Source organism: Bombina bombina, chromosome 1, assembly GCF_027579735.1.
Source record: "Bombina bombina isolate aBomBom1 chromosome 1, aBomBom1.pri, whole genome shotgun sequence".
NCBI classification, from domain to species: domain Eukaryota; kingdom Metazoa; phylum Chordata; class Amphibia; order Anura; family Bombinatoridae; genus Bombina; species Bombina bombina.
In genome coordinates, this window is record NC_069499.1 from 1,374,719,315 (window position 1) to 1,374,746,841 (window position 27,527).

The 27,527-nt window shown below is 40.2% G+C and overlaps 1 protein-coding gene across 1 annotated transcript in view; it reads right to left on the reverse strand.

Annotated features, from left to right (window-relative positions):
• Positions 1-890: 890 nt before the first annotated feature.
• JTB (jumping translocation breakpoint) overlaps positions 891-27,527 on the reverse strand; it is a 35,233-nt gene continuing 8,596 nt past the window's right edge. The window contains exon 5 of the mRNA XM_053704431.1: positions 891-1,391. Within this exon, the coding sequence (XP_053560406.1) occupies positions 1,235-1,391 (157 nt within the window). The 3' untranslated portion in view covers positions 891-1,234. The remainder of the gene's footprint in view (positions 1,392-27,527) is intronic.

Below are 27,527 nucleotides of genomic sequence, written 5' to 3' on the forward strand. Positions count from 1 at the left end.
CATACCATCAGGGGCTTAGACGGCACTAGTGACGTATGTGCAACAGATAATCATGACCAAAAAGCCCTGAAGCAAATGACTGCTGCTGAAAGGGATTAATACTTTGAAAGCACCCACCGTTTCTTATTTCCTGCCTGAATCCACCCGAGCTGAGAGGAGATGTTGTCTTGCCTTCCCCCTTCCTTATCAGTCTTGAGTTAATATCAGTCTAATCCTATTGGTGCAAACAGCAGGCGCGTTTGAGCAGGTTTGTGATGGAAACGTGTCAAAAGTTTACTAATAAAATATCATAAAGTGTCTTTTGTTTTGCATCAGTCTTAAAAAATTCTACAACAAATCAGCAGAATTATTCTATAAAATTGATACACACTTGAATCAAGTGTAATTATATAAAATACTCAAAATCCTACCATAAAGCATTTTGTTTCAGATTTAAACCATAAAGTACTTTTTTTTAATCTTACTTTGCACTTAAAATGCTGAATGTTCTCATTACATTTGCAATTCCATTATGGGGGGAAAATACAATAAAAAGTAGCACTGCATTGGTATGAGGGAGACTATTTAAAAAGGACATTGTGTGAGCCAATGTTTTACCCAGAATTCCCTGCTCCAGTGAAACACTGATAGCCAAGAAGGTGTCCTGTGGAGGGACTGTGTACAATGATCTATTGTGTATTACTTTACTCTCAGTGGAGGATTTTTCATCATCCCTTTAAATAACCATAACTTATTCTGGACTGGCTTGTGCCCTCTAGCTTACAGCAAGTACAACTGCCATTTTGGAGCAGATTTGCATATCCTCACCCAGAATCCCCTGCTCTAGTGGAAACACTGATAGCTAAGGTTGTTTTTTGCAGGGGTTGCGGGTGAGCTGTAAAAATGATCTATTGTTTATGATTTCTTAACATAAATAGTTTATTTTCTAAAACAAAAAATAAAACATAAAATACATGAGCACATTAGAAGTGCAGTGTTCATATAATCTGTGTGGTCCGAGAGGCATTAGGATGACAATGGACATCTCTTCCTGATGCAGGCTAATCCAGGACCTGTCAGAATTGGGCCCTTATTCTAAGGTTTTCAGTAATATGAAAGATAATAAGAATTGTAGGTAACTACATCAATTTCTCATCATCCACCATCTGTTCTCTCGTCCCACTCTCCATATATGTCACAGGACGATTTGTCTTGTCCATGTCACAGTGTGCCAGCATGTGGGTCTGTCCATTTTTTAAATAGATTCGATTTGTTTGCGCACCTTCTCTAACGCCCGTCTGTCCAGTGTCCTTTGCCTGAATATCACAATGAGAGATACCACCACAGATGCTATAATCATGCTGCCAACAAACTCCCAGAAGATTTCCTTCTCTCTCACAACGGACCGGCAGCTGTAGACAAACAGCAAAGTATTAACACAAGCGATTGATAAATCTCAATAATAAAAAATATAATCTGGTTTGTAATCACTAGTGCAAAATAAAGTAGGTGAGAGACTCCTAATATCATCTAAACATCATAAAACGCAATGAGAAACTGAGGTTATATTGATCACATGATTTTTTGCATTGAACAAAGTATTTCAACCTGAGTTATGCGAGTGTGAATAAATGGACATAATATATATTTTAATAAGCATAGTATACTGTATATCAGCATTTATACACTTCATTTTAAAAGATCTGCATACACAATAAAATGTTTTAGAAGTATGTAAAATCTGTCATTTTGTTAGTAATAAGTCCATCGCTATTCAGTCCCATGACATACCCCCCAAGTTTCTTATCTTTTGCGCAGACAACAATCAGACACATATTTAAAAAGGACCAGTCAACACATCAGAATTGCATAATCAACATATGCAAGATAACAAGACAATGCATAAGCACTTAGAGGCCCATTTATCAAGCTGCGAATAGAGCTTGAGGGCCCGTGTCTCTGGTGAGTCTTCAGACTTGCCAGAAAACGCAAGTTATGGAGCAGCGGTCTAAAGACCACTGCTCCATAACCTGTCCACCTGCTCTGATGAGGCGGACAGAGATTGCCACAATTCAACCCGATCAAGTACGATCGGGTTGATTGACACCCTCCTGCTGGCGGCCGATTGGCCACGATTCTGCAGGGGGCGGCTTTGCACCAGCAGCTCACAAGAGCTGCTGGTGCAATGCTGAATACGGAGAGCGTATTGCTCTCCACATTCAGCAATGTCTGTCGGACCTGATCCGCACTGTTGGATCAGGTCTGACAACCTTTGATAAATAGGCCTCATAGTCTGAACTTCAAATGAGTATATTTTTCTGACAGTTTTAAAAGTTATGTCTATTTCCACTCCCCCTGTACCATGTGACAACCATCAGCAAGTAACAAATGCATACATGTACCATGTGACAGCCATAAACCAATCACAAATGCATACATGTTTATTCAGTAGGAGCTGGTGACTCAAAAAGTTTAAATATAAAAAGACTGTGCACATTTTGTTAATGGAAGTAAATTTGAAAGTTGTTAAAAATTGCATGCTCTATCTGAAAAATGAAAGTTTAATTTTGACTTGAGTGTCCCTTTAAGTGAGCTACTACTCGGGTGAAGCACCTACTATTAATTCTCATAGAACTTGTAAAACCCACAATTTTTAAGTTTAATTACAGTAAAGAGGGCAGAATGTTTACAATTCATTATTAAAAATTTTGGGCTAGATTACAAGTAGTATTAGAGTAGTATTTTAAGTTTTTCACTATAGTGAAAACTCCGCTATGATCTTCATTTTTGTGTTAGTATTACAAGTTAAAACGTAACATGTTTTTTCTCCAGAAGTAACCCAAAACGCACAAAAAGTCAAAAATCACGATTGCGTGTTTGCATTCTCCCATATGAGATGCTTAACTCATAATTTTCTTTTCTTCCGATGGAAAGAGTCCACAGCTGCATTCATTACTTTTGGGAAATAAGAACCTGGCCACCAGGAGGAGGCAAAGACACCCCAGCCAAAGGCTTAAATACTCCTCCCACTTCCCTCATCCCCTAGTCATTCTGCCGAGGAACAAGGAACAGTAGAAGAAACATCTGGGTGAAAAGATGCCAGAAGAATAAAAAACAAGACGCCCCACATAAAAAAAATACAGGTGGGGAGCTGTGGACTCTTTCCATCGGAAGAATAGAAAATGATCAGGTAAGCATAATTTATGTTTTTCTTCCTAAATGGAAAGAGTCCACAGCTGCATTCATTACTTTTGGGAAAACAATACCCAAGCTATAGAGGAAACTGAGTGCCAAACTGGGAGGGTACAATAGGCGGCCCATTCTGAGGGCACCAGGCCTAAACCCAATACCCAACAAAAAAACCTGCTTCGTCCGAAGCCGAGAAAACAAAGAAAGAAAAGGCCCCAAGGAAACTGACCAGCAGATAGCCGGGAAGCCTAGACAGAGACCGCAACATCAGACACAACTGAGCCAACAGTCCTCAGGGAGACACCATCGCCCAACAGACGGGTCCCCCACCACACACCCTTTGCTAGCGAAGGGAACCCCCGCCGAAACCCCCAAAAAGGTATAAGGCAAGGAAGAACCAAATAGGAACCGAAAGGTCACCACAAACTCCATAAAAGGAAAAAACCCCAATCAAACCAAGCTCCCAAGACCTAAATGGGTCCTGACAACAAGGGGAGGCCACGCCCAATCCAAATAGAAACCACAAGGATTGGAACAGCTAGCTAGCACTCGATCAAGGCGCAAACAGCTGTAGCTGATTGCAAAGAGCAACCCTTCAATTGCCAGGCAGCAAGACAACCGGCGCCTAGGAACAAATGAAAACGGAGACCAAACATCATCCGAACTTAGAACCCTGAGGAATTCAGGCAAAATTACAAGTAGCAGACCCAGACAAAGGTAAACACCTGAGTCAAGAAAACGCAGCCATCCTCAGGATGACACAGAAGAAATACATGCTAGAAGCGGCTATCAAAATGTAGCGTGCCAAACCACTACAGACGGCCCACTCTAGGCAATCGAACCGCCAGACCCACACATAGGTCTCGAAAAGACAAGGAGGTTTAAAAACACTTAAACGTGTTTTTAAACATGTATGATTGAATAGTTAAACCAATAACGATAAAGTATAAATGGTTAGAAATCGTTCCTGTATTATTAAGTGAGAATTTTTTCAAAATAATTGCAGGAGTAAAGCACTCTTTTTGTTACAGATTTTGTAATTCATTTATCTATGAGTCTCCTTAAGTGCTATATTGCCCCACTAACAGGCGCTTGTTGATTTCAAAAATATTTGGCACCTATAGGTACTTAACATTAGTACTACTTTACCTACTACTATCTTGTTACTGATTCTAGATAGAGAATGAACAAAAGACTACACATCAGGAAGCTCAGCGAGCCTCCTGTGCAATAACGCAGATAGAGCTGAAATCTGTCTCTTTAGGGAACTTGCAGAAAGGCCCTTCTCCATACCATCCTGGAGAAAGGAAAGAATCCTGGAAACCTTGACCTTATGCCAGGGGAATCCACGCTCTTTACACCAGAATAAGTAGGTCCTCCAAACCTTATAATAGATGTGATGAGTGACCGGCTTTTGAGCTTGAATGAGAGTATCAATCACTCTCTCAGAGAAACCTCTCTTGGCTAGGACTAGGCGTTCAATCCCCACGCAGTCAGCCTCAGAGAATCTAGATTTTGATAAACAAAAGGACCCTGTTCCAGCAGATCCCTGCGACAAGGCAACCTCCATGGAGGAGATGAGGACATCCCCACCAGAATTGAGTCGGGACGCCATGACATCTATGTCCGGCATCCCCCATCTGTTGCAAATCTCTGCAAACACCTCGGGATAGAGTGACCATTCCCCCGGATGAAAGGATTGTCTGCTGAGAAAATCCGCTTCCCAGTTTTCCACACCCGGAATTTGGATCGCTGACAGCGAGGAGTTGTGGGCCTCCGCCCATTCCAGAAGCCGAGATACTTCCCTCGGTGCTAGGGAGCTCCTCGTTCCCCCTCATGGTTGATAAAAGCCACAAGGTTATGTTGTCTGATTGGAATCTGATAAACTGGGACGAACCCAGAAGAGGCCGAGCATTGAAGATAGCTCAAAGTTCTAAAATGCTGATTGGGAGGAGAGATTCCTCTCGAGTCCAAAGACCCTGTAACTTTCTGGCACCACAAACAGTTCCCCATCCTGAGAGACTCGCATCTGTAGTCCCAATCTCCCAGGATGGTCTCAAGAAGGATGTCCCTTGGGACAGGTGATCTGGACACAGCCACCAAGAGAGTGATTCTCTCGACCGGCTGTCCAGAGAAATCTGTTGTGACAGATTCGAGTGGTCGCCATTCCAATGTCTCAGCATGCACAGCTGAAGAGGCCTGAGATGGAACCTGGCAAATGGGATGATGTCTATGCTGGACACCATAAGTCCAATTACCTCCATACACCGGGCCACAGAGGGCCTTAAGGAGGTCTGAAGGGCAAGACAATTGGAAGTTAGCTTGTAACGTCTCTGGTCTGTAAGAAATATCCTCATGGATATGGAATCTATCATCGTACCCAGGAATTCCACCCTGATACTGGGAACAAGAGAACTCTTTTCTAAGTTTATCTTCCATCCATGAGATAGAAGAAATAGAAGAGCTTTTGAATGGTCCTCTGCCAACCGACAGGATGGAGCCTGAACCAGGATGTCGTCTAAATATGGTGCTACAACCATCCCTCTGGTTCTAGCCACTGCGAGCAGAACCCCAGAACCTTCGTAAAGACTCTCAGGGCAGTAGCTAGACAAAATGGAAGTGCAACAAACTGGAAGTGCTGGTCCAGGAACGCAAATCTCAGGAACCTGAAGTGTTCCTTGTGAATTGGAACATGAAGATAAGCATCCTTCAAGTCTATCGTAGTCATGAACTGTCCTTCCTGAACTAAGGGCAGAATGGACCCTATCGTCTTCATCTTGAACGATGGGACCGACAGGAACTTGTTTAAGCACTTTAGGTCCAGAATTGGGTGAAAAGTTCCCTCCTTCTTTGGGACCACAAAAAGGTTTGAGCAGTATCCCAGACAACTTTCTGCTAGAGGTACAGGTACAATTACTCCCAGGGAGGAGAGATCCCTCACGCACCCTAGAAAGGCCTATGGTTTTTCTGGCCTTGAAGACACGTTTGACAAGAGGAATCTGCCTTGGGGTGGGTGAGATCTGAAACCTATCCTGTACACCTGAGCGATGACCTCCAGAACCCAAGGGTCTTGCACGTCCCCCAGCCAAGTCTCCAGAAAGAGAGATAGTTTGCCCCCCAGACAGTACAAAACAGATCAGGGGCCATCCCAACATGCCGAGTTTGATGGCGGGCTTCTTGTTCTGCTTCTGCTGATCAGGCTTTGCAGAGGGTTGCTGCCGTTGGGGTTTATCCAAACAAAAGGGACGAAAATTAGGACCTTGTCCCTTAGGCTTGTTCTTTTTATCCTGCGGTAAAAAGGCACCCTTGCCTCCAGTGACCGTGGATTTGATTGTGTTATATGCTTGTATAATGTAGCTATTCCCAGAGAACCTTAAGTAGAACAGGCTTATACAAAAGGTAATTACCAAGGGAGATAGCTGGTTTACTTAGTACAAGTTCTTTTTATAACACTTTACAAAATCAAAATAAAGTGAATAAAACAGATGAAATGAAGCCTTTGTATATTTTACACACTTGAAAAGAGTTGTGTTCTTTAAAGATAGACTGCAGCAAACAAGCAGCTTATTGGTACTTGTCTGAGAAAAGCAGAATTTTATAGCAAAGTCTCTTTTTAGTTAAGCTAAGAAATGAGAAACTGATTTGCAGTCTGCAATGTCCATATATCAAGAGGTATCAGGTTACAGCAGGCAGAGTGTGTGATACAGAGAGAAGGAGAGAGCCAGATTTAACCAGTTGTGTGCACTTTAACAGTTTGTATGCCAGCAGATCTTTGGATAAGAAAATATACAGCTAGAGACAATTGTATATAAAATTAATGATACTTGCGAGTGAGTTTAGAACTGCAGAGAGCGAAGTTGGCACTGAGTCAAAATGGATCACCGCAGGGAAGCTGTTCTTATTTCCTGGTAGAGGTAAACACTCAGTAACGGAGCTGGCTGGAAAATCAGACTGCAGAGTTAATACAGACTTGCAAGAGTTGCTGCCAAAGTCTGTTTCCTGAAATGTAAAGCGGCAGGAAATACTTCTTAGGTTTAGAAGCTGGAGAAATGACAACAAGGATTTCCTTTAACAGGTACAAAAGCAGGATCTGTAGATTTTAGCTTTAGAGCTTGAAGCAGAGTGGGAACTACAAACTTCAATTATCAAGCAAAGCACAGGTGTACTGATCACACCTTTAAAGGGAGGTGAAGGAGTGGGTTGGTCTTAGTTCTTAAAGCTACAGGAATATGACAGATCCCCCCTTTCAGGGGCGCCCCCTTCCTGGATCCAAACCTGGTTTGTCAGGATGTAGACGATGGAAGGATGTGAGCAATTGGGGAGCATGTAAGTCCCTAAGGGGTATCCAAGAATCCTCCTCATGACCATACCCTTTCCAATGTACCAGATACTCAATTGTTCTACCCCGGCGGCGCGAATCCAGAATTGATTCCACTTCGAATTCCGTTTGATCTTCTATCAGCTGAGGAGAGTCCTTGATGACTGGAGGAATAAAAACATCAGATCCTTGATAGGGTTTAAATAGAGAAACATGGAAGGATGGGTGTATCCTGTAAGATACAGGTAGATCAAGAATCGCTGCATTAGGGTTGATCATTCTTTTTATCTTGAACGGACCTATGAACTGGTTAGCCAGTTTTTTGCTTGGTACCTTTAATTTGAGGTTTTTTGTTGAGAGCCAAACTCTATCGCCAACTGAGTATTGAGGTGGAGTAAGATGTTATTTATCAAAATAACTCTTTTGGGTACATTTAGATTTCTCTAAGTGAATCTTTAGGGAAGTCATAGTTTGTTTCAAATTAGAGACATAATCCAGAGCATAAGGTGATTTTGAGGTGGAGATGGAGTTGGGTACAGTGGTTGGATGGTAACCATAAGTGGCAAAGAAGGGTGAAACTTTAGTAGAAGAGTTGATGGAATTGTTGTATGCGAACTCTGCAAGCGGTAACCATTCAACCCAGTCATCCTGGTTCTGTGAGATATAACACCTTAAGTATTGCTCCAAAGTCTGATTCAGTCTTTCAGTAAGGCCATTAGATTGGGGATGAAATGCTGTTGTCATTCTTGAGGAGATTCTTAACAATTTACATAGTGCCTTCCAAAACCTGGATGTAAACTGAGTCCCTCGATCAGTGACTATAGAGGTCGGTAAACCATGGAGTTTCACGATGTGATCAAAGAATGTTTTAGCTGTTGTGAGAGCGTTTGGAATACTCTTAAGAGGTATGAAATGAGAGAGTTTAGTTAGATGATCTATAACCACTAATATGGTTGTGAATGAATTAGATGGTGGTAATTCGACTATGAAGTCCATTCCAATCATGGTCCAAGGGACTTCAGGTATAGGTAATGGTTTTAGTAAACCAAAAGGTCTGTGGTGTTCTTTTTTGCAAGCTGCACATACATGACAATCTGACACAAAGGTAACTACATCTTGTCTTAAACCAGGCCACCAGTAATTCCTTGTTAATAAATCCTGGGTTTTAGTGATTCCAGGATGACCGGACATAGGGTTTGTATGATGTAGATGTAGGATCTCCTTTCTTACAGAAGGAGGAACGTATAACAAATTGTTGTAGAAGTATAAACCTGAAGTGGTGTCCTTTACGCAGTATGATGGAATGGTAGAATCTTTTAGTAAAGCTAATAAAATGTCTTTTTGTAGGCTAGAAGTTACAGCTATAAACTTGGTCGACGGTATAACTGTTTGTTGTTCTTCCTTTTCATTATGTTTAATGAAAGAACGGGAAAGAGCATCAGCTTGGATGTTCCTTGAACCTGGTCTATATGTGATCTGAAAGTTAAATCGGTCCAGGAATAAAGACCATCGGACTTGTCTTGATGACAAGGTCTTGTTTTTTCTAAGATATTGTAAATTCTTATGATCTGTAAGAACTGTAAAAGGTTTGAGTGTCCCTTCCAGTAGGTGTCTCCAGTGTTCCAGGGCACATTTGATAGCTAGAAGTTCCAGGTCCCCCACGGAGTAATTCCTTTCAGCTATAGACAGGAGTCGAGAGTAAAAAGCTACAGGATGTAGGACTGAAGTATCGGTTTGTTGTTGGGAGAGAATAGCACCAATACCAACAGTAGAAGCATCAACCTCTAACACAAATTGAAATTCTGGATTAGGAAGCTGTAGGATAGGAGCTGAAGTAAAACATTCTTTTAAATGCTCAAAAGCTTGTTGGGCTTCTACAGTCCAAACGAGTCGATTCTTACCGGTTAACTTAGTTAGAGGTTGGACATTGGATGAAAATCCTTTGATGAATCTCCTATAAAAATTAGAGAAGCCTAGAAACCTCTGAAGTGATTTCACAGAGGTAGGTACAGGCCATTTGAGTATGGATGTAACCTTCTCTGGATCCATGTTTACACCGTTAGGGGAAATTATGTAACCCAAAAATTTTATTGTCTTTACATGGAATACACATTTCTCAGCCTTGGCGTATAGCTGATGTTCTCTTAATCTAGACAAAACCCATCTTACATGTTTTACATGATCAGTTAGATTTTTGGAGTATATCAAAATATCGTCTAGATATATTACAACACACACATCCATTAAGTCTTTGAAAATATCGTTTATGAAAAATTGAAATGTGGCCGGAGCATTAGTTAAGCCGAATGGCATAACATTATATTGAAAGAGACCATAACGGGTTCTAAATGCTGTTTTCCATTCGTCACCGCTTTTTATCCTGATTAAATTGTATGCTCCCTTCAAATCTAGTTTGGTAAAAATGGTTGCATCTGTTAACCGTTCAAGTAATTCAGGTATTAAAGGAAGTGGATACCTATTTTTAATCGTAATAGAGTTTAATGCTCTGTAGTCAATGATTGGGCGTAAGGTCCCATCTTTATTTGTGACAAAGAATATGCCCGCTGCTGCAGGAGAGGTTGAGGTAGAAATAAAACCTTTCCTTAGATTATCGTCTAGGTACTCTCTGGGAAATTTTAATTATTTTTGAGAGAGTGGAAAAATTCGGCCGAACGGTATGATAGACCCAGGTTTAGTATCAATGGGGCAATCATAAGGTCTGTGTGGAGGTAGATTTTCGGCTTCCTTAAGGTCAAATACATCTGAAAAGTCTGAATACTGCAATGGTATATGAGGGTGTAGAGTTTTGATTTCCACACAGGGAAAACAGGTAGCAGAACAGTATGGGGAAGAGAAAGTTACTGTGTTACTGCTCCAGTCTATTTGAGGGTTGTGTTTTCTTAACCAAGGATAACCCAATATTAAGGGGTGTAGTGAGCTAGGAATGATATCAAACGTAATGTATTCTGTATGACCCATGTTACAAGAGACAAGTAAAGGAACAGTATGGTGTGTGATTGGGCCTTTTAAATAAGTAGAGCCATCAATAACCTTCACATAGATAGGGGTTTGCTTTTGCACACAAGGTATTTTATTAGTATCTACAAGGGTTTTGTCAATGAAGCTTCCATAAGCTCCAAAATCAATCAGCGCCTCAGTCTTGAGAAGATGCTGGTCCCACTGTAAAGACAATGTGAAAGTTAATTGTGATTCATGAATGTTATCAGTATTTGGGTTAACTATAAGAATCTTACCCCTTTTTTGCCGGTTCAGAATAGGGCAGGAAGAGACACTGTGTTCTTTATTCCCACAGTACATACAGAGGTTTGATATCCTCCTTCTCTGTTTCTCTTCTTGGGATAATGGTCCACGGATGGCCCCAATTTCCATGGGCACAGGGGCTGTGGAGGTCTTTTCAGAATGAGAGGGTGTAAACCTTTTGAGGTAAGTCTCAGGGTGTTGTTTTTCAGCTCTCCTCTCTCTGTATCGTCTGTCCATGGCTATGCATATCTTTATGAGGGATTCCATGGTGTCTGGAGGTTCAATGCGAGAGATCTCATCCTTAAGATGTTCAGAGAGACCTAAACGAAATTGCTTTTTTAGACTTACAGTATTCCACTGTGAATCTGTAGCCCAGAGCTGAAAATCTGCCACATAGTCCTCAACTGGACGTTTGCCTTGCTTCAGGGTGCGCAAATTTGTTTCTGCGGTTAACTGGGTGTTGCAATCCTCATATAAGACAGCCATCTCCTTAAAAAATTCACTGATAGAATTCAAAATAGGATCATCAGTTTCATAAAACTTATCAGCCCACGAACGGGGATCTCCAGTTAGATAAGAGATGGTAGTACAAACCTTGATCTTGTCAGTATAATATGTCCTGGGCTTCATGGAAAACATCAGCATGCATGCATTTCTGAATTCACGAAAGCGTGTTCTTTCACCAGAAAAAATACGTGGAGGCTTAACCTGTGGTTCAGGGTGATCAGCCTCTTTCCTTGAAAAGAAATCATTCATTAACCTCTTCAGGGTGTGGTTTTCATTTCTAACTTCAGTCAAACCTTGTGCTAAAATTTCAACTTTCTGGTTTAAGGAAGCTATTTCAATTGCCATTGAGGCAGGATCCATGATTTTTTTTATTTTTTTATACAAGCTTTAAACTATAATGTATATATGTTAGTAAATTTCTTTATGGCTTGATAATTCTGTTATAAGCTTGTATAATGTAGCTATTCCCAGAGAACCTTAAGTAAAACAGGCTTATACAAAAGGTAATTACCAAGGGAGATAGCTGGTTTACTTAGTACAAGTTCTTTTTATAACACTTTACAAAATCAAAATAAAGTGAATAAAACAGATGAAATGAAGCCTTTGTATATTTTACACACTTGAAAAGAGTTGTGTTCTTTAAAGATAGACTGCAGCAAACAAGCAGCTTATTGATACTTGTCTGAGAAAAGCAGAATTTTATAGCAAAGTCTCTTTTTAGTTAAGCTAAGAAATGAGAAACTGATTTGCAGTCTGCAATGTCCATATATCAAGAGGTATCAGGTTACAGCAGGCAGAGTGTGTGATACAGAGAGAAGGAGAGAGCCAGATTTAACCAGTTGTGTGCACTTTAATAGTTTGTATGCCAGCAGATCTTTGGATAAGAAAATATACAGCTAGAGACAATTGTATATAAAATTAATGATACTTGCGAGTGAGTTTAGAACTGCAGAGAGCGAAGTTGGCACTGAGTCAAAATGGATCACCGCAGGGAAGCTGTTCTTATTTCCTGGTAGAGGTAAACACTCAGTAACGGAGCTGGCTGGAAAATCAGACTGCAGAGTTAATACAGACTTGCAAGATTTGCTGCCAAAGTCTGTTTCCTGAAATGTAAAGCGGCAGGAAATACTTCTTAGGTTTAGAAGCTGGAGAAATGACAACAAGGATTTCCTTTAACAGGTACAAAAGCAGGATCTGTAGATTTTAGCTTTAGAGCTTGAAGCAGAGTGGGAACTACAAACTTCAATTATCAAGCAAAGCACAGGTGTACTGATCACACCTTTAAAGGGAGGTGAAGGAGTGGGTTGGTCTTAGTTCTTAAAGCTACAGGAATATGACAGATTGAGTCCAGGCCTGGACCAAAGAGAATCATCCCCTTAAATGGCAGGGAAAGAAGTCTAGATTTTGAAGTCATGTCCGCAGACCACGACTTTAGCCAGAGTGCCCTACGTGCTAGTTATGAAAAACCTGACGCCTTGGCATTCAGGCGAATAATCTGCATATCTGCATCACAAATAAAAGAATTCGCCACTCTCAAGGCTAATTCTTTCCTGGTAACAGATATCTACAACAAAGCAATATCACTTTAAAAAGCGCACTGACACTCCATATATCTAATCCAAAAATGCCACAGAGTCAGCTCACAACTATTCATAGACCTGCCGGTATAAAAGACTTACTAGTCACTCCTCGGCATCCAGGTCACAACTTGATAGCCGCTGGTCTCCTGCTTGATAGGCACTTCTGAGCTCCAAACTGCTGCACACTATTCAGTCAGTGTCTCACACTGAAATTTGCTCCGCCCGCTCTCCTACTAGTATCAAAGAAAACACTGTGCTGCAAACCGCAGGGGGATTCCCAATCCACTTGTCAGGTATAAAGAAAAAACTTGTAAGCGAGTCAGCCAGTGTAAAAGTTAAAATATAAAAAACTTTTATTGGAAAATAATAAAAATAATAAAATAATCAAGGTGTAAGAACCCCTTGACACGATCCAGGAAAGAATTAAAAAAATGTAAAGTGTAAAAGTTAAAATATAACTTTTATTGGAAAATAATAAAAATAAACATCTAAGTGTCCTGAGGCTAGTGCAACACCAGTCTGGGGCACTCACAACTCCTATGACCCAGGCCCCCACAGAGAAACCACTTTGTCTCCGGTAAACCGCACGGTCAGGAAAAGAGGAAATCAGTGTGAACACACCTGGTCACGTGGAGCGCCATGCAGGACAACCCCTAATACAGGAAAAAGTGTGCCATCCTAACAGGCTGCGCAGCTAACCAAAAACGAAAGTGAAGACCTGTACATTCCAACATCTGCCTGAGCCTCATCTCACACATGTCGCAGCATAAAACATATTAAAGTAAATTATGCATATTTCAATAATCCCCTTCCAGAGATATTAACCCTTGATTCCATACAGATAAAAATGAGTCACACTGTGACCCTGTCTTCTTGCGCTATCATATTTGTATAAAAAAGAAACGATCTTACCAGAATCTCTGCCGTGGAACAGGCACACAGCCTCTCAAGTTTGACAGTCTTGTAGCATCGCTCCTGACATGGACTTGAGTGAAAGAAGCAGGCAGTGAAACTCGTCAACACTGATTGCTTAGGAGCTGTTAATACGAGTCTGGATGGGTTCACAGAAAGACTCTCCCTGCATCTCCAGACCCTAACATTCGTCAATGCTCTCACTGAGAGGCTGACAAGACTACTTAAAACTCCAGTCCCATTGCAAAGGGTACTACTCTCCATGAGGAACTACTCTGTATCTTCTGACACTTCTCTGCCATCCTCCTGTGACGGTAGGCAAAGAATGACTGGGGGATGAGGGAAGTGGGGGAGGTATTCGAGCCTTTGGCTGTGGTGTTTTTGCCTCCTCCTGGTGGCCATGTTCTATATTCCCACAACTAATGAATGAAGTAGTGGACTCTCCTCATATTAAGAAATATATATATATATATATATATATATATATATATATTCCCATTGTCTGTACATTATATTTGCTGCTTTGAAGAGCACCCCAGATGTTGGTTGTTAAAGTGTGTGCTGGCTCCCCTCTGCATGAAAAAAAATTATATATATATATATATATATATATATATATATATATATATATATATATATATATATACACACACACACACACACACACACACACATATATATATATATACACTTATGTGTTTACATTATCATCATCATGTTTTTGTAGAGCGCAACAGATTCTGCAGTGCTATAAACATAGGCGGTATACAAGATCAGTATATATGATAACATTTATAGGGATCAAATGGGTAGAGGGCCCTGCCGAGAGTTGCACTGTTGTAGTCGGCTCTTATGAAGGTGATCTAAAAACAGCTGGGCTCATAGGCTTACATACATATATACACATATAAATACATTAATACATATATATATACACATAGACACACATATATATATTTTTCTAATACCCGCTATCTCATATCTTTGAGCCCTTATAATTTGTGTTCAATTTTTTTGTGAATCATTTTTTAAAGACAGTGTTAATATGAGAATAACTGTACTTTGTAATTTTTTTTTTTTTTTTTTTTAGTGTTTTGTGCATCTTTTTAATTTTGCTAAACAGTTAACCAAAGCTCTGAGATTGCGGCAAGGATTCTAGCGTAAATTGAGAACGCAATTGAAAGGGGGCGCAAACGATTGCGAAAACGCTAGCACAATCGTTTGCGCGCCACTTGTAACCTAGCCCTTTGTATGGCAGTCTCAAAGTGTTTCATGTACCTTTAGACAGGATTTTATGAACACAACTGTTACTTCAGCTTCCTTCTAAAAATTATAAAGAAAAAAACGAATGGTTGTTTGCATTAACTGAAGGGCGTCACGGCGTGTGATAGATATTTGAAAGACAAGATAAATTATGAGGCTAGGTGTATTTTATCACTTTGCTTTTACACTGACAAACCCCATAGAGGCCAAAAAGCAAACTTTGTAACCACCTATATTTTCTTCAAAATGCTGCAAATCAAATGCTGGATTGGGTAACTTGCAGAATAAATTTAGAGTACAGAATATACAAAATTGGTCTCGCTATCAAGTACAGAAGAAACAATTTTTACATAAATGTAAGAGGTGTTCAATGTCAGATTCTGTATTCACCTTCAAACTGCAGAAATCACCCAATTCCACAATATCTCACATTAACACTACAGATTCTTCTATTTAGGCCTGAAGTAAAAATAAAAGCCAACCAAAACATCAAACAATCTCATTTTTAAACTACTAGTGGGTGCTGTGGTTCATGCATATAGTTCTTGGCCTCCCTTAGAAAGGAGGGAAAAATGGCAGTAAATTATTTACTCATATGCAGTCAGAAACACTTGCACAAGACTAGAAATAGCGTCACAACTGTGGTTTATAAAACAGTAAAATATTAAAGGACCATAAAATACAGTAGAATTGTATAAACAGGTGCATAATAAAAAACATAATTTATGCTTACCTGATAAATTCCTTTCTCCTGCAGTGTAGTCAATCCACGGGTCATCCATTACTTATGGAATATTTCTCTTCCTAACAGGAAACTGCAAGAGAATTACCCAGCAGAGCTTGCTATATAGCTCCTCCCCTCACCTGTCATACTCAGTCATTCGACCAAGCATACGAGAAAGGAGGAACCATAGGGTACAGTGGTGACTGGAGTTTAATTAAAATTTAGACCTGCCGTAAAAACAGGGCGGGCCGTGGACTGACTACACTACAGGAGAAAGGAATTTATCAGGTAAGCATAAATTATGTTTTCTCCTGTTAAGTGTAGTCAGTCCACGGGTCATCCATTACTTATGGAATACCAACACCAAAGCTAAAGTACACGGATGAAGGGAGGGACAAGGCAGGAACATTAAACAGAAGGAACCACTGCCTGAAGTACCTTTCTCCCAAACACAGCCTCCGAGGAAGCAAAAGTGTCAAATTTGTAAAATCTTGAAAAAGTGTGAAGCGAAGACCAAGTCGCAGCCTTGCAAATCTGTTCAACAGAGGCCTAATTTTTAAAGGCCCAGGTGGAAGCCACAGCTCTAGTAGAATGAGCTGTAATCCTTTCAGGAGGCTGCTGTCCAACAGTCTCATAGGCTAATCGTATTATGCTACGAAGCCAAAAAGAGAGAGAGGTAGCCGAAGCCTTTTGACCTCTCCTCTGTCCAGAGTAAATGACAAACAGGGAAGAAGTTTGACGAAAATCCTTAGTTGCCTGCAAATAGAATTTCAGGGCACGGACTACGTCCAGATTATGCAAAAGTCGTTCCTTCTTTGAAGAAGGGTTAGGACACAGAGATGGAACAACAATCTCTTGATTGATATTCTTGTTAGTAACTACCTTAGGTAAGAACCCAGGTTTAGTACGCAGAACTACCTTGTCTGAATGGAAAATCAGATAAGGAGAATCACAATGTAAGGCAGATAACTCAGAGACTCTCCGAGCCGAGGAAATAGCCATCAAAAACAGAACTTTCCAAGATAACAACTTGATATCAATGGAATGAAGGGGTTCAAATGGAACGCCTTGAAGAACATTAAGAACTAAGTTTAAGCTCCACGGCGGAGCAACAGACTTAAACACAGGCTTAATCCTAGTTAAAGCCTGACAGAAAGCCTGAACGTCTGGAACTTCAGCCAGACGTTTGTGTAGAAGAATAGACAGAGCAGAAATCTGTCCCTTTAACGAACTAGTAGATAAGCCCTTTTCTAAACCCTCTTGTAGAAAGGACAATATCCTAGGAATCCTAACCTTACTCCATGAGTAACTCTTGGATTCGCACCAATGTAAATATTTACGCCATATTTTATGGTAAATTTTTCTGGTAACAGGCTTCCTAGCCTGTATTAAGGTATCAATAACCGACTCCGAGAAACCACGCTTTGATAGAATCAAGCGTTCAATCTCCATGCAGTCAGCCTCAGAGAAATTAGATTTGGATGTTTGAAAGGACCCTGAATTAGAAGGTCCTGTCTCAGAGGCAGAGACCACGGTGGACAGGACGACATGTCCACTAGGTCTGCATACCAGGTCCTGCGTGGCCACGCAGGCGCTATCAGAATCACAGAAGCTCTCTCCTGTTTGATCTTGGCAATCAAACGAGGAAGCATTGGGAATGGTGGAAACACATAAGCCATGTTGAAGACCCAAGGGGCTGTCAGAGCATCTATCAGCACCGCTCCCGGGTCCCTGGACCTGGATCCGTAACAAGGAAGCTTGGCGTTCTGACGAGACGCCATGAGATCCAGATCTGGTTTGCCCCAACGACGAACCAGTTGAGCAAAGACCTCCGGATGAAGTTCCCACTCTCCCGGATGAAAAGTCTGGCGACTTAGAAAATCCGCCTCCCAGTTCTCCACGCCTGGGATGTAGATCGCTGACAGGTGGCAAGAGTGAGACTCTGCCCAGCGAATTATCTTCAAGACTTCCAACATCGCTAGGGAACTTCTGGTTCCCCCTTGATGGTTGATATAAGCCACAGTCGTGATGTTGTCCGACTGAAATCTGATGAACCTCAGAGTTGCTAACTGAGGCCAAGCTAGGAGAGCATTGAATATTGCTCTTAACTCCAGAATATTTATTGGGAGGAGTTTCTCCTCCTGAGTCCATAATCCCTGAGCTTTCAGGGAATTCCAGACTGCTCCCCAGCCTAGAAGGCTGGCGTCTGTTGTTACAATCGTCCAATCTGGCCTGCGAAAGGTCATCCCCTTGGACAGATGTGGCCGAGAGAGCCACCATAGAAGAGAATCTCTGGTCTCTTGATCCAGATTTAGTAGGGGGGACAAATCTGAGTAATCCCCGTTCCACTGACTTAGCATGCACAATTGCAGCGGTCTGAAATGCAGGCGTGCAAATGGTACTATGTCCATTGCCGCTACCATTAAGCCGATTACTTCCATGCACTGAGCTACTGACGGGTGTGGAATGGAGTGAAGGACACGGCAAGCATTTAGAAGTTTTAATAACCTGGCCTCTGTCAGGTAAATTTTCATCTCTACAGAATCTATAAGAGTCCCTAGAAAGGGAACTCTTGTAAGTGGTAATAGAGAACTCTTTTCCACGTTCACCTTCCGCCCATGCGACCTCAGAAATGCCAGAACTATCTCTGTATGAGACTTGGCAGTTTGAAAACTTGACGCTTGTATCAGAATGTCATCTAGGTACGGAGTCACCGCTATGCCTCGAGGTCTTAGTACCGCCAGAAGTGATCCTAGAATTTTTGTAAAGATTCTTGGAGCCGTAGCTAATCCGAAGGGAAGAGCTACAAACTGGTAATGCCTGTCTAGGAAGGCAAATCTCAAATACCGGTAATGGTCCTTGTGAATCGGTATGTGAAGGTAGGCATCCTTTAAGTCCACCGTGGTCATGTACTGACCCTCTTGGATCATGGGAAGGATGGTTCGAATAGTCTCCATTTTGAATGATGGAACTCTTAGAAATTTGTTTAGGATTTTTAAGTCCAAGATTGGTCTGAAGGTTCCCTCTTTTTTGGGAACCACAAATAGATTTGAATAGAATCCCTGCCCGTGTTCCATCCGCGGAACTGGGTGGACTACCCCCATTAGTAAGAGGTCTTGTACACAGCGTAGAAACGCCTCTTTCTTTGTTTGGTTTGCTGATAACCTTGAAAGATGAAATCTCCCCCATGGAGGAGAAGTCTTGAAGTCCAGGAGATATCCCTGGGATATGATCTCCAACGCCCAGGGATCCTGGACATCTCTTGCCCAAGCCTGGGCGAAGAGAGAAAGTCTGCCCCCCACTAGATCAGTTTCCGGATAGGGGGCCCTCTCTTCATGCTGTCTTGGGGGCAGCAGCAGGTTTCTTGGCCTGCTTGCCCCTGTTCCAGGACTGGTTAACTTTCCAGCCCTGCCTGTAACGAGCAACAGCTCCTTCCTGTTTTGGAGCGGAGGAAGTTGATGCTGCTCCTGCCTTGAAGTTACGAAAGGCACGAAAATTAGACTGTTTGGCCTTTGATTTGGCCCTGTCCTGAGGTAGAGCATGGCCCTTACCTCCCGTAATGTCAGCAATAATTTCTTTCAAGCCGGGCCCGAATAAGGTCTGCCCTTAGAAAGGAATATTAAGCAATTTAGATTTAGAAGTCACGTCAGCTGACCAGGATTTAAGCCATAGCGCTCTGCGCGCTTGGATGTCGAATCCGGAGTTCTTAGCCGTAAGTTTGGTTAAATGCACAACGGCATCAGAAACAAATGCGTTAGCTAGCTTAAGTGTTTTAAGCTTGTTCATTACTTCATCCAATGGAGCTGAGCGAATGGCCTCTTCCAGAGACTCAAACCAGAATGCTGCCACAGCAGTGACAGGCGCAATGCATGCAAGGGGCTGTAAAATAAAACCTTGCTGAACAAACATTTTCTTAAGGTAACCCTCTAATTTTTTATCCATTGGATCTGAAAAGGCACAACTATCCTCCACCGGGATAGTGGTACGCTTAGCTAAAGTAGAAACTGCTCCCTCCACCTTAGGGACCGTCTGCCATAAGTCTTGTGTCGTGGCGTCAATAGGAAACATTTTCCTAAATATGGGAGGAGGGGTAAAAGGCACACCAGGTCTATCCCACTCCTTGCTAATAATCTCTGTAAGCCTTTTTGGTATAGGAAATACGTCAGTATACACCGGTACCGCATAGTATTTATCCAACCTACATAATTTCTCTGGAATTGCAACCATGTTACAATCATTCAGAGCCGCTAATACCTCCCCTAGCAATGTGCGGAGGTTCTCTAGCTTAAATTTAAAATTGGAAATCTCTGAATCCAGTCTCCCTGGATCAGATCCGTCACCCACAGAATGAAGCTCTCCGTCCTCACGTTCTGCAAACTGTGACGCAGTATCTGACATGGCTCTCATCTCATCCGCGCGCTCTATCCTTAACCCAGAGCTATCGCGCTTGCCTCTTAAATCTGGCAACTTAGATAATACTTCTATTGTAATCAAAAAAATACTTTGCTCAGGTCTTTTTAAACTTTAGGACTTTGGATATATGGTAATATCGGTGCTGAGATATAATAATGCTAATACTCTATGAAAAAAGAAAAATAAAGATATCTCACACCAGCACTCTTAGTCCAATATGTTTTACTTAGTAACAGATAGTTTACAAATGCTTAAAACTATCTACTGTGCACAGTTAACATAACTAATATTTAGGCAGAGCATATGTAACAGGTTTGTACACCCTATTATCATACAAAAGAATATTGAAATAAATAAGAAAAAGGAAATATAAATAAAACATAAAATACTGAGGTAAATGCTCGCAATCAAAACAACAGATTATGATGAATAATAAAGTTCATGAGATAAAGTTCAGCTTAAATATACTTATCGTTGGCCAACGTTAATGCTGTGTAGTAGCTGTCCTGAAAATGACAAATTATCCCTTGAACCGATCATCAAAGATAAATCCACATGATTTGTAATCCGCCTGTGGCTTTTCTTTCCGTAAGAAGCAGATTCTTCTCTATAGCAAGGTGATCCTGGAGGGGGCTAAGTTCCACAGCCGAAGGCCGGTTGATCCCGGCACACACAAGCCGTGGCGTGTAATGTAAACGTAGCAATACTTCCTCCCTCTACACTCTGTTACTTGCTAATTCGCTGCTTGTCAGAAAGTCCTTCCATAGGAGCTGAACACTGTTTAAGATCTTCACAGATGTACAGGCTATTGCGGGCGTTCTCCTCACTCTCGCTCAGATCAAAACTGAGCCGTTAGAGCCGACGTACGTTTCACCAATTCTTTGGCTTCATCCGGGCAATTTGTATATTTGTATTTGGTGCCGTCCTCATTTAAAGGGATATTGAGTGCCGTTACCTCCGGAAACTTGGCTGGTGAATATTGGTTCCTATTCATTAAGTTTCATTAATGCTCATTTCTTTATAATAAAAGAAACGCTTATGTTTCAATATAATATTTGTAACCTTTTGCTACAGGCAACATAATAATTGCTAAGTGAACATTATAATATATATAAAGATATTATTTTTCACTAATATAGTAAACATCTCAGTGCAGAGGCATACTCACTCACAGGGACAGCGACTAAAATCCAGATACCACCTCAATTTTTAAATTTAACCTCAAGGCTATAGCTTATTGTTCAGATTGATTGAATTCAACTCTAAACAATATTGAGTAAATAAATATTGTTTCTACACCATTATAGAAAATGACCTAGATTATTTTATTATAGATAATACTTCTGTCATAACAGTAGCCATGTCTTGCAAAGTGATTTGTAAGGGCCTCCCTGATGTACTTGGCGCCACAAAATCACGCACCTCCTGAGCGGGAGGCGCAGGTACTGACACGTGAGGAGAGTTAGTCGGCATAACTTCCCCCTCGTCGTCTGGTGATAATTTCTTTACATGTAAAGATTGACTTTTATTCAAAGTAGCATCAATGCAATTGGTACACAAATTTCTATTGGGCTCCACATTGGCCTTTAAACATAGTGAACAAAGAGATTCATCTAAGTCAGACATGTTTAAACAAACTAGCAATGAGACTAGCAAACTTGGAAATACTTTTCAAAATTAATTTACAAGCAATATAAAAAACGTTACTGTGCCTTTAAGAAGCACAGAAAAACTGACACAGTTGAAATAACAATGAACAAAAATAGTTATAGCAACCAAATTTTCACAGTAAATGTATTAAGTTAGCAAAGGATTGCACCCACCAGCAAATGGATGATTAACCCCTTAGTACCCAAAAACGGATAACAATTATATAATTAACGTTTTTCTCACAGTCAAATACACTGTCACAGGACTACTGTGACTGATTACCTCCCTCAAAATAGATTTTGAAGACCCCTGAGCTCTCTAGAGACGATCTGGATCATGGAGGATGAAGTAGACAGATTGTGACTGAATTTTTACTGTGCAAAAAAGCGCTAAAATAGGCCCCTCCCACTCATATTACAACAGTGGGGAAGCTCAGAAATTGTTTCTATGCAGAAAACAAAAATGGCCATGTGGTAAAAATCAAGCCCCAATAAGTTTTATCACCAAGTACCTCACAAAAAACGATTAACATGCCAGTAAACGTTTTAAACATACATTTGAAAGTTATGTATTATTATTAATAAGCCTGCTACCAGTCGCTTTTACTGCAGTTAAGGCTCATACATAATTTCAGTATTTACAGTATTTTCAGAGTCAATTCCATTCCTTAGAAAATACATTCAGTGCACACACACACACATCAGCCTGATACCAGTCGCTATCGCTGCATTTAAGGCTGAACTTACTTTACAATGGCATCAGCAGTATTTTCTCAGTCAATTCCATTGCTCAGAAAATAATTTACTGCACATACCTATTTGTTGCAGGGGGACCCTGCATGCTATTCCCCTTCTCTGAAGTTACCTCACTCCTCAGATGAGAACAGCCAGTGGGTCTTAGTTACGTCTGCTAAGACCATAGAAAAAAAAAAAAAAACCCCAGGCAGATTCTTCTTCTAAAGCTGCCTGAGAATAAACAGCACACTCCGGTGCCATTTAAAAATAACAAACTTTTGATTGTAGAAATAAACTAAGTTAAAAAACACCACAGATCTCTCACAGCTTCCTATCTAGTTAGGCTGCAAGAGAATGACTGAGTATGACAGGTGAGGGGAGGAGCTATATAGCAAGCTCTGCTGGGTAATTCTCTTGCAGTTTCCTGTTAGGAAGAGAAATATTCCATAAGTAATGGATGACCCGTGGACTGACTACACTTAACAGGAGAAAGATTTTTTTTTCCAGACATTTCAAATTTAGTTACATTTTCCTTCACCTTGCATCATGTGACAACCATCAGCGAATCAAAAAATGTGAATTATAAGAGAATCTTTTAACAAACTAACATCTTAAAGGGCCATTATAGTTGAAAAATTACAAGTTCTGATCCAGTGCTCGATAAATATGTTAGAAATCTAGATGTGTGTCAAAAGAAGGGTTAAATTAGATCCTTTTAGTCGTATTTCATGTAGTTCTACTCAATTTTCCTAGTTACAAATTTATTATTTAGATTCTCCTGTGGAAGACAAAGTTCTCCTGCAAGTTCCTGCATTAAAGTTCTCCATAGCTAAAGTGGAGAACAGCATTAGAAATCTATTCTCTACCAGTTGTAGAAGCAGTTACAAAAAAAGGGCTCTACAACGTGCAAAAATGATCTATAACAAAGCGCAATAATAATTTATATTGGCGTGAAATATATATATATATATATATAATTGAGCGCCAAAATAATATATAACCGTACAAAAATGATATATATTGGGGCATACAAATAAGATATAAAAAGCACTAAAATTGAAGCACAAAAACAATGAAAATGTAGATTTTCTTACATGACAGTTTGTTGAAGAGGGGCGTTAAAGCTACTAGGAAGGCTGTATAAAGATTTCTATTGGCTTACATGACTTACATGAAGAATAGTTGCTTATTTTCAGTGATAAATAAGGAGAAGATACTAATCCGACTATTACATTTATAATTAGTTCTCCTCAGCTGTCCTATGGAGAAAAAACAACTTTTTATGATAAATAAGGGCACACAGGAGAGCTGCGGAGAACCGATAGTAGAACAGAAAGGAGAATTCCTCAAATGATTGATAAATCAAGCCCATAGAGGAAGTTGTCTTAAACTTGACTAGTAATATTGTAAAAATGTGCCTTAAAGTGAGGGTCAATTTTGATGAATTAGTGCCCGGTATTTAATAAACCTATTAAAAACAACGGCACTTTAATTCATCAAAATTGACATTTCACTGTTTTCTTCAAAAACGTACCTTTTAACCCTGGCAGCCACTCCAGCACTTCCTCCGCCCATCGCAAGCCGTCTTCGCCGGTCCAAAATTACAAATTCCGGCTTCCTCCAATCATGGCGTTGCATCAGGCCAAGATTCCCCCGGGGGGAAGCCGTGATTGGAGGAAGCCGGATTCATCATTTCTGACGTCTGCAGAGGCTTCCGATGGCCGGGGGAATCGCTGGAGGTGCTGCCAGGATTAAAAGGTAAGTTTTTGAAGAAAACTAGTAAAATGTCAATTTTGATGAATTAAAGTGCCCTTGTTTTTAATAGGATTATTAAAAACTGGGCACTAATTCATAAAAATAGACCTTCACTTTAACAATGAATCCTGTATCGTATACTTTCCATGGTTTTGCTATATTACTTGCTACCAGCAGGTGGTGGTGCATAAAATTCAACAATTACACTTGTGGAGATTTCTAATCGGATTGGAAACGTTTTTATTTGTTATTTATGTTATGTACACACAATTTTTTCTTCTTCAAATTTTGTATTGTTCTATTTTATGATCATCTACTAAGACAGATATTCAGCTGGGGTCCATTAATCTTTTCAAAAGAATAATCAAAAGATTAAATGGCTTGGTGCAGTAGCTCTGACTTGAGAGATGGATAAAGGCTGGACTGTAATGAAGTAGATTTTGTACAAATCGCTCGTCATCCTTCAGCAGATCTACTGCCTCAGCTTAGTGCAGGTTTTAAGATGGGTTAAGAAGCATATAACTGGTTAGCGGTGTATCTGGTGGTCTTACTTTATCCACATGCACAGTCTGCAGCCCCCCCCCTTCCCAGACCAAATCTCTTTTTTGGCGCTAGTTCCCAGGTGCGTGATGTAGAAAGGATCCAGCCACACCAAGCTAAATGTTAGGGGCGGAAGTTGGGGGCAACCATGGGTGTCTTGGGGCTCCAAACTAGGGTGCATTTTTAAAGTGCAAGTGCCACCCTGGTTTGTCAAGCCCTGCTATAATCCATTAGAGCATGTAATTTGACTATCGACCCTGCTCTACTGTGTATTTAACCCCGAACAGTAATATAAGCGAAGTACAATGCAAAAAAAAAAATCATTTTTGACCATACCATCCCTTTAAATTCTATTCCGATAATTGTATTCCGTTCACTCTCCTCTGCCAATCCACTGGAAATTACTATTTATTTTTTTAGTAGTGAAATTTTCACCCCCTTGGCCAGGATTTACCATCACTAAAAATAAACTGTAGTTTCATTCATCAGTTACATAGCGCTCTTTACGAATGAGGTGACGTTTCCATCTCTAAATCAAAATCCATTATAGGTTGTCAGAGGACACGAACAGCTATTGTTTAGAGGTGGAAACATCACCTCACTGAAGAAGAGTGCTGTGCGTTTTAGAAACGCCAGGATTTACCATCATTTAATACTTTCCACTTTGTATAAACAGATCCGGAATGTAAGCGGATATTCTATATGGAGTTTAATTCATCAGTTGTAATGAAGATGCGCTATAAGTTACTTTTTATTGTAGCTCTGAAATTCAAACACCCTGGGCTCTGGCCGCCCACTTCAAAAAATGTTTTTTTTTCCGGTAAGCTTATGGTTTGATCTGTTCTCCAACAGCGCTACAAAAAAAAAAGTGCCTACGGCAAGAGCGCCGATTGGAGAACATTTCAAACCGTTTGCTCACAAAAAAAAAGAAAAAAAAGATTAGTTTTGAAGTGCATGGCAGGAGCACGGGTATTAGAATTTCAGAGCTATATTAAGAAGCAAATTGTGGCACATCTTGAATACAACTGATTAATTAAACTCCATCTAAAATATCGTTAACATTCCGGATCTGTTTATACAAAGGGGAAAGTTTCACTTAATGTGAGCCACATGGCATACTCACAGATTGGCCAAGCAGTGGATACATCACCGCTAAAAAAAAAAGAAATAAAAAAAAAATTCCAATAGGCAGGCAGAGCGAATTTAACAACCGCTAAAAGGAAGAAAAAATAAGAAAGAAAAGTACACACCAGGATTACAAATGTTGAATTACCTCACCTAAAGTTTACAATAACTTTAATTCTCATTTATAATTAATTTACCTTTATGCATTTTTTGCATAATTTTTATTGTCATTTCTGTTGGACACCGTACCAATAGTTGGAAAATTATTAAAGGAACATGAAATTCAAAACTTATTATGCAGATAAAGCATACAATTTTAAAAGATGTTTCAATTGACTTCTATTATCAAATTGACTTCAGTCTCCTGGTATCCTTTGTTGAAAAGCATATATAGGTAGGCTTATGAGCAGCAATGCACTACATGGAGCTAGCAAGAGATTGGTGACTACACAAATATGCCTCCTGTAGCCTCTAGTAATGCACTATTGCTCTGGAACTGACCTTGTATGTTTAACCCTTTTGCAGATGTTAAACACATAGTTATATGCAAGCAACAGTACAATAGTAAAAGGCTATGTGCATTTTTTTTTCTACATCACTTTAATTTCATACTCTGCAACTTTCCATCTTCTTTTCTTTTGGCATCAACAGTCTCCCAATTAAGTGGTTATCTTAGAGAGGAGAAGGGGACAGTAAAGTCAGAATTCATAAATGGATTGGATAGAACATGACATTTTTATTTTACTTCTACTATCAATTTTGCTTAGTTTTCTTGCTATCCTTTGTTAAAGAGTAATATTAGTTGAGCTTAGGAGTGTGCATGTGTATTTAGCCATAGCCATATGAAAGAAGTGTTGGCAACGTTGTAGCACATTTTACTGCCATAGAGAACTAAAGATACGTGCCCACTGATAAACTCCTTTCAGCCTGACTAGATTTACTCATTAACAAAAGATACCAAAAGAACAAAGCAAAGTTAATAATTGAAGTAAATTATAAAGTTGTTAAATATTGCATGCTCTGAATCATGAAGTTTAATTTTGACTTTACTGTCCCTTTAAAAAGACAGTCTACACCAGAATTTTTATTGTTTACAAACGATAGATAATCCCTTTATTACATTTCCCCGATTTTGCATAACCAACAGTTATATTAATACACTTTTTACCTCAGTGATTTACAGACTGCCCCCTTATTTCAGTTATTTTGGCAGACTTGAATTTTAGCCAATCAGTGCTGTCTCCTAGGTAACTCCACGTGCATGAGCACAATGTTATCTATATGTCACACATGAACTAACACCCTCTAGTTGTAAAAAAAAAGTCAAAATGCATTCAGATAAGAGACGGCCTTCAAGGGCTAAGAAATTAGCATATGAGCCTACCTAGGTTTAGCTTTCAATTAAGAATACCAAGAGAACAAAGCAAAAGTAATGATAAAAGTAAAGTGGAAAGTTGTTTAAAATTACATGCCCTATCTGAATCTTAAAAAGTTTATTTTTGACTACACTGTCCCTTTAAGTACTGTGCAACAGTCATCTTCCTTTTTTTACTTCCATGTCCCTTGAAAGAAACATT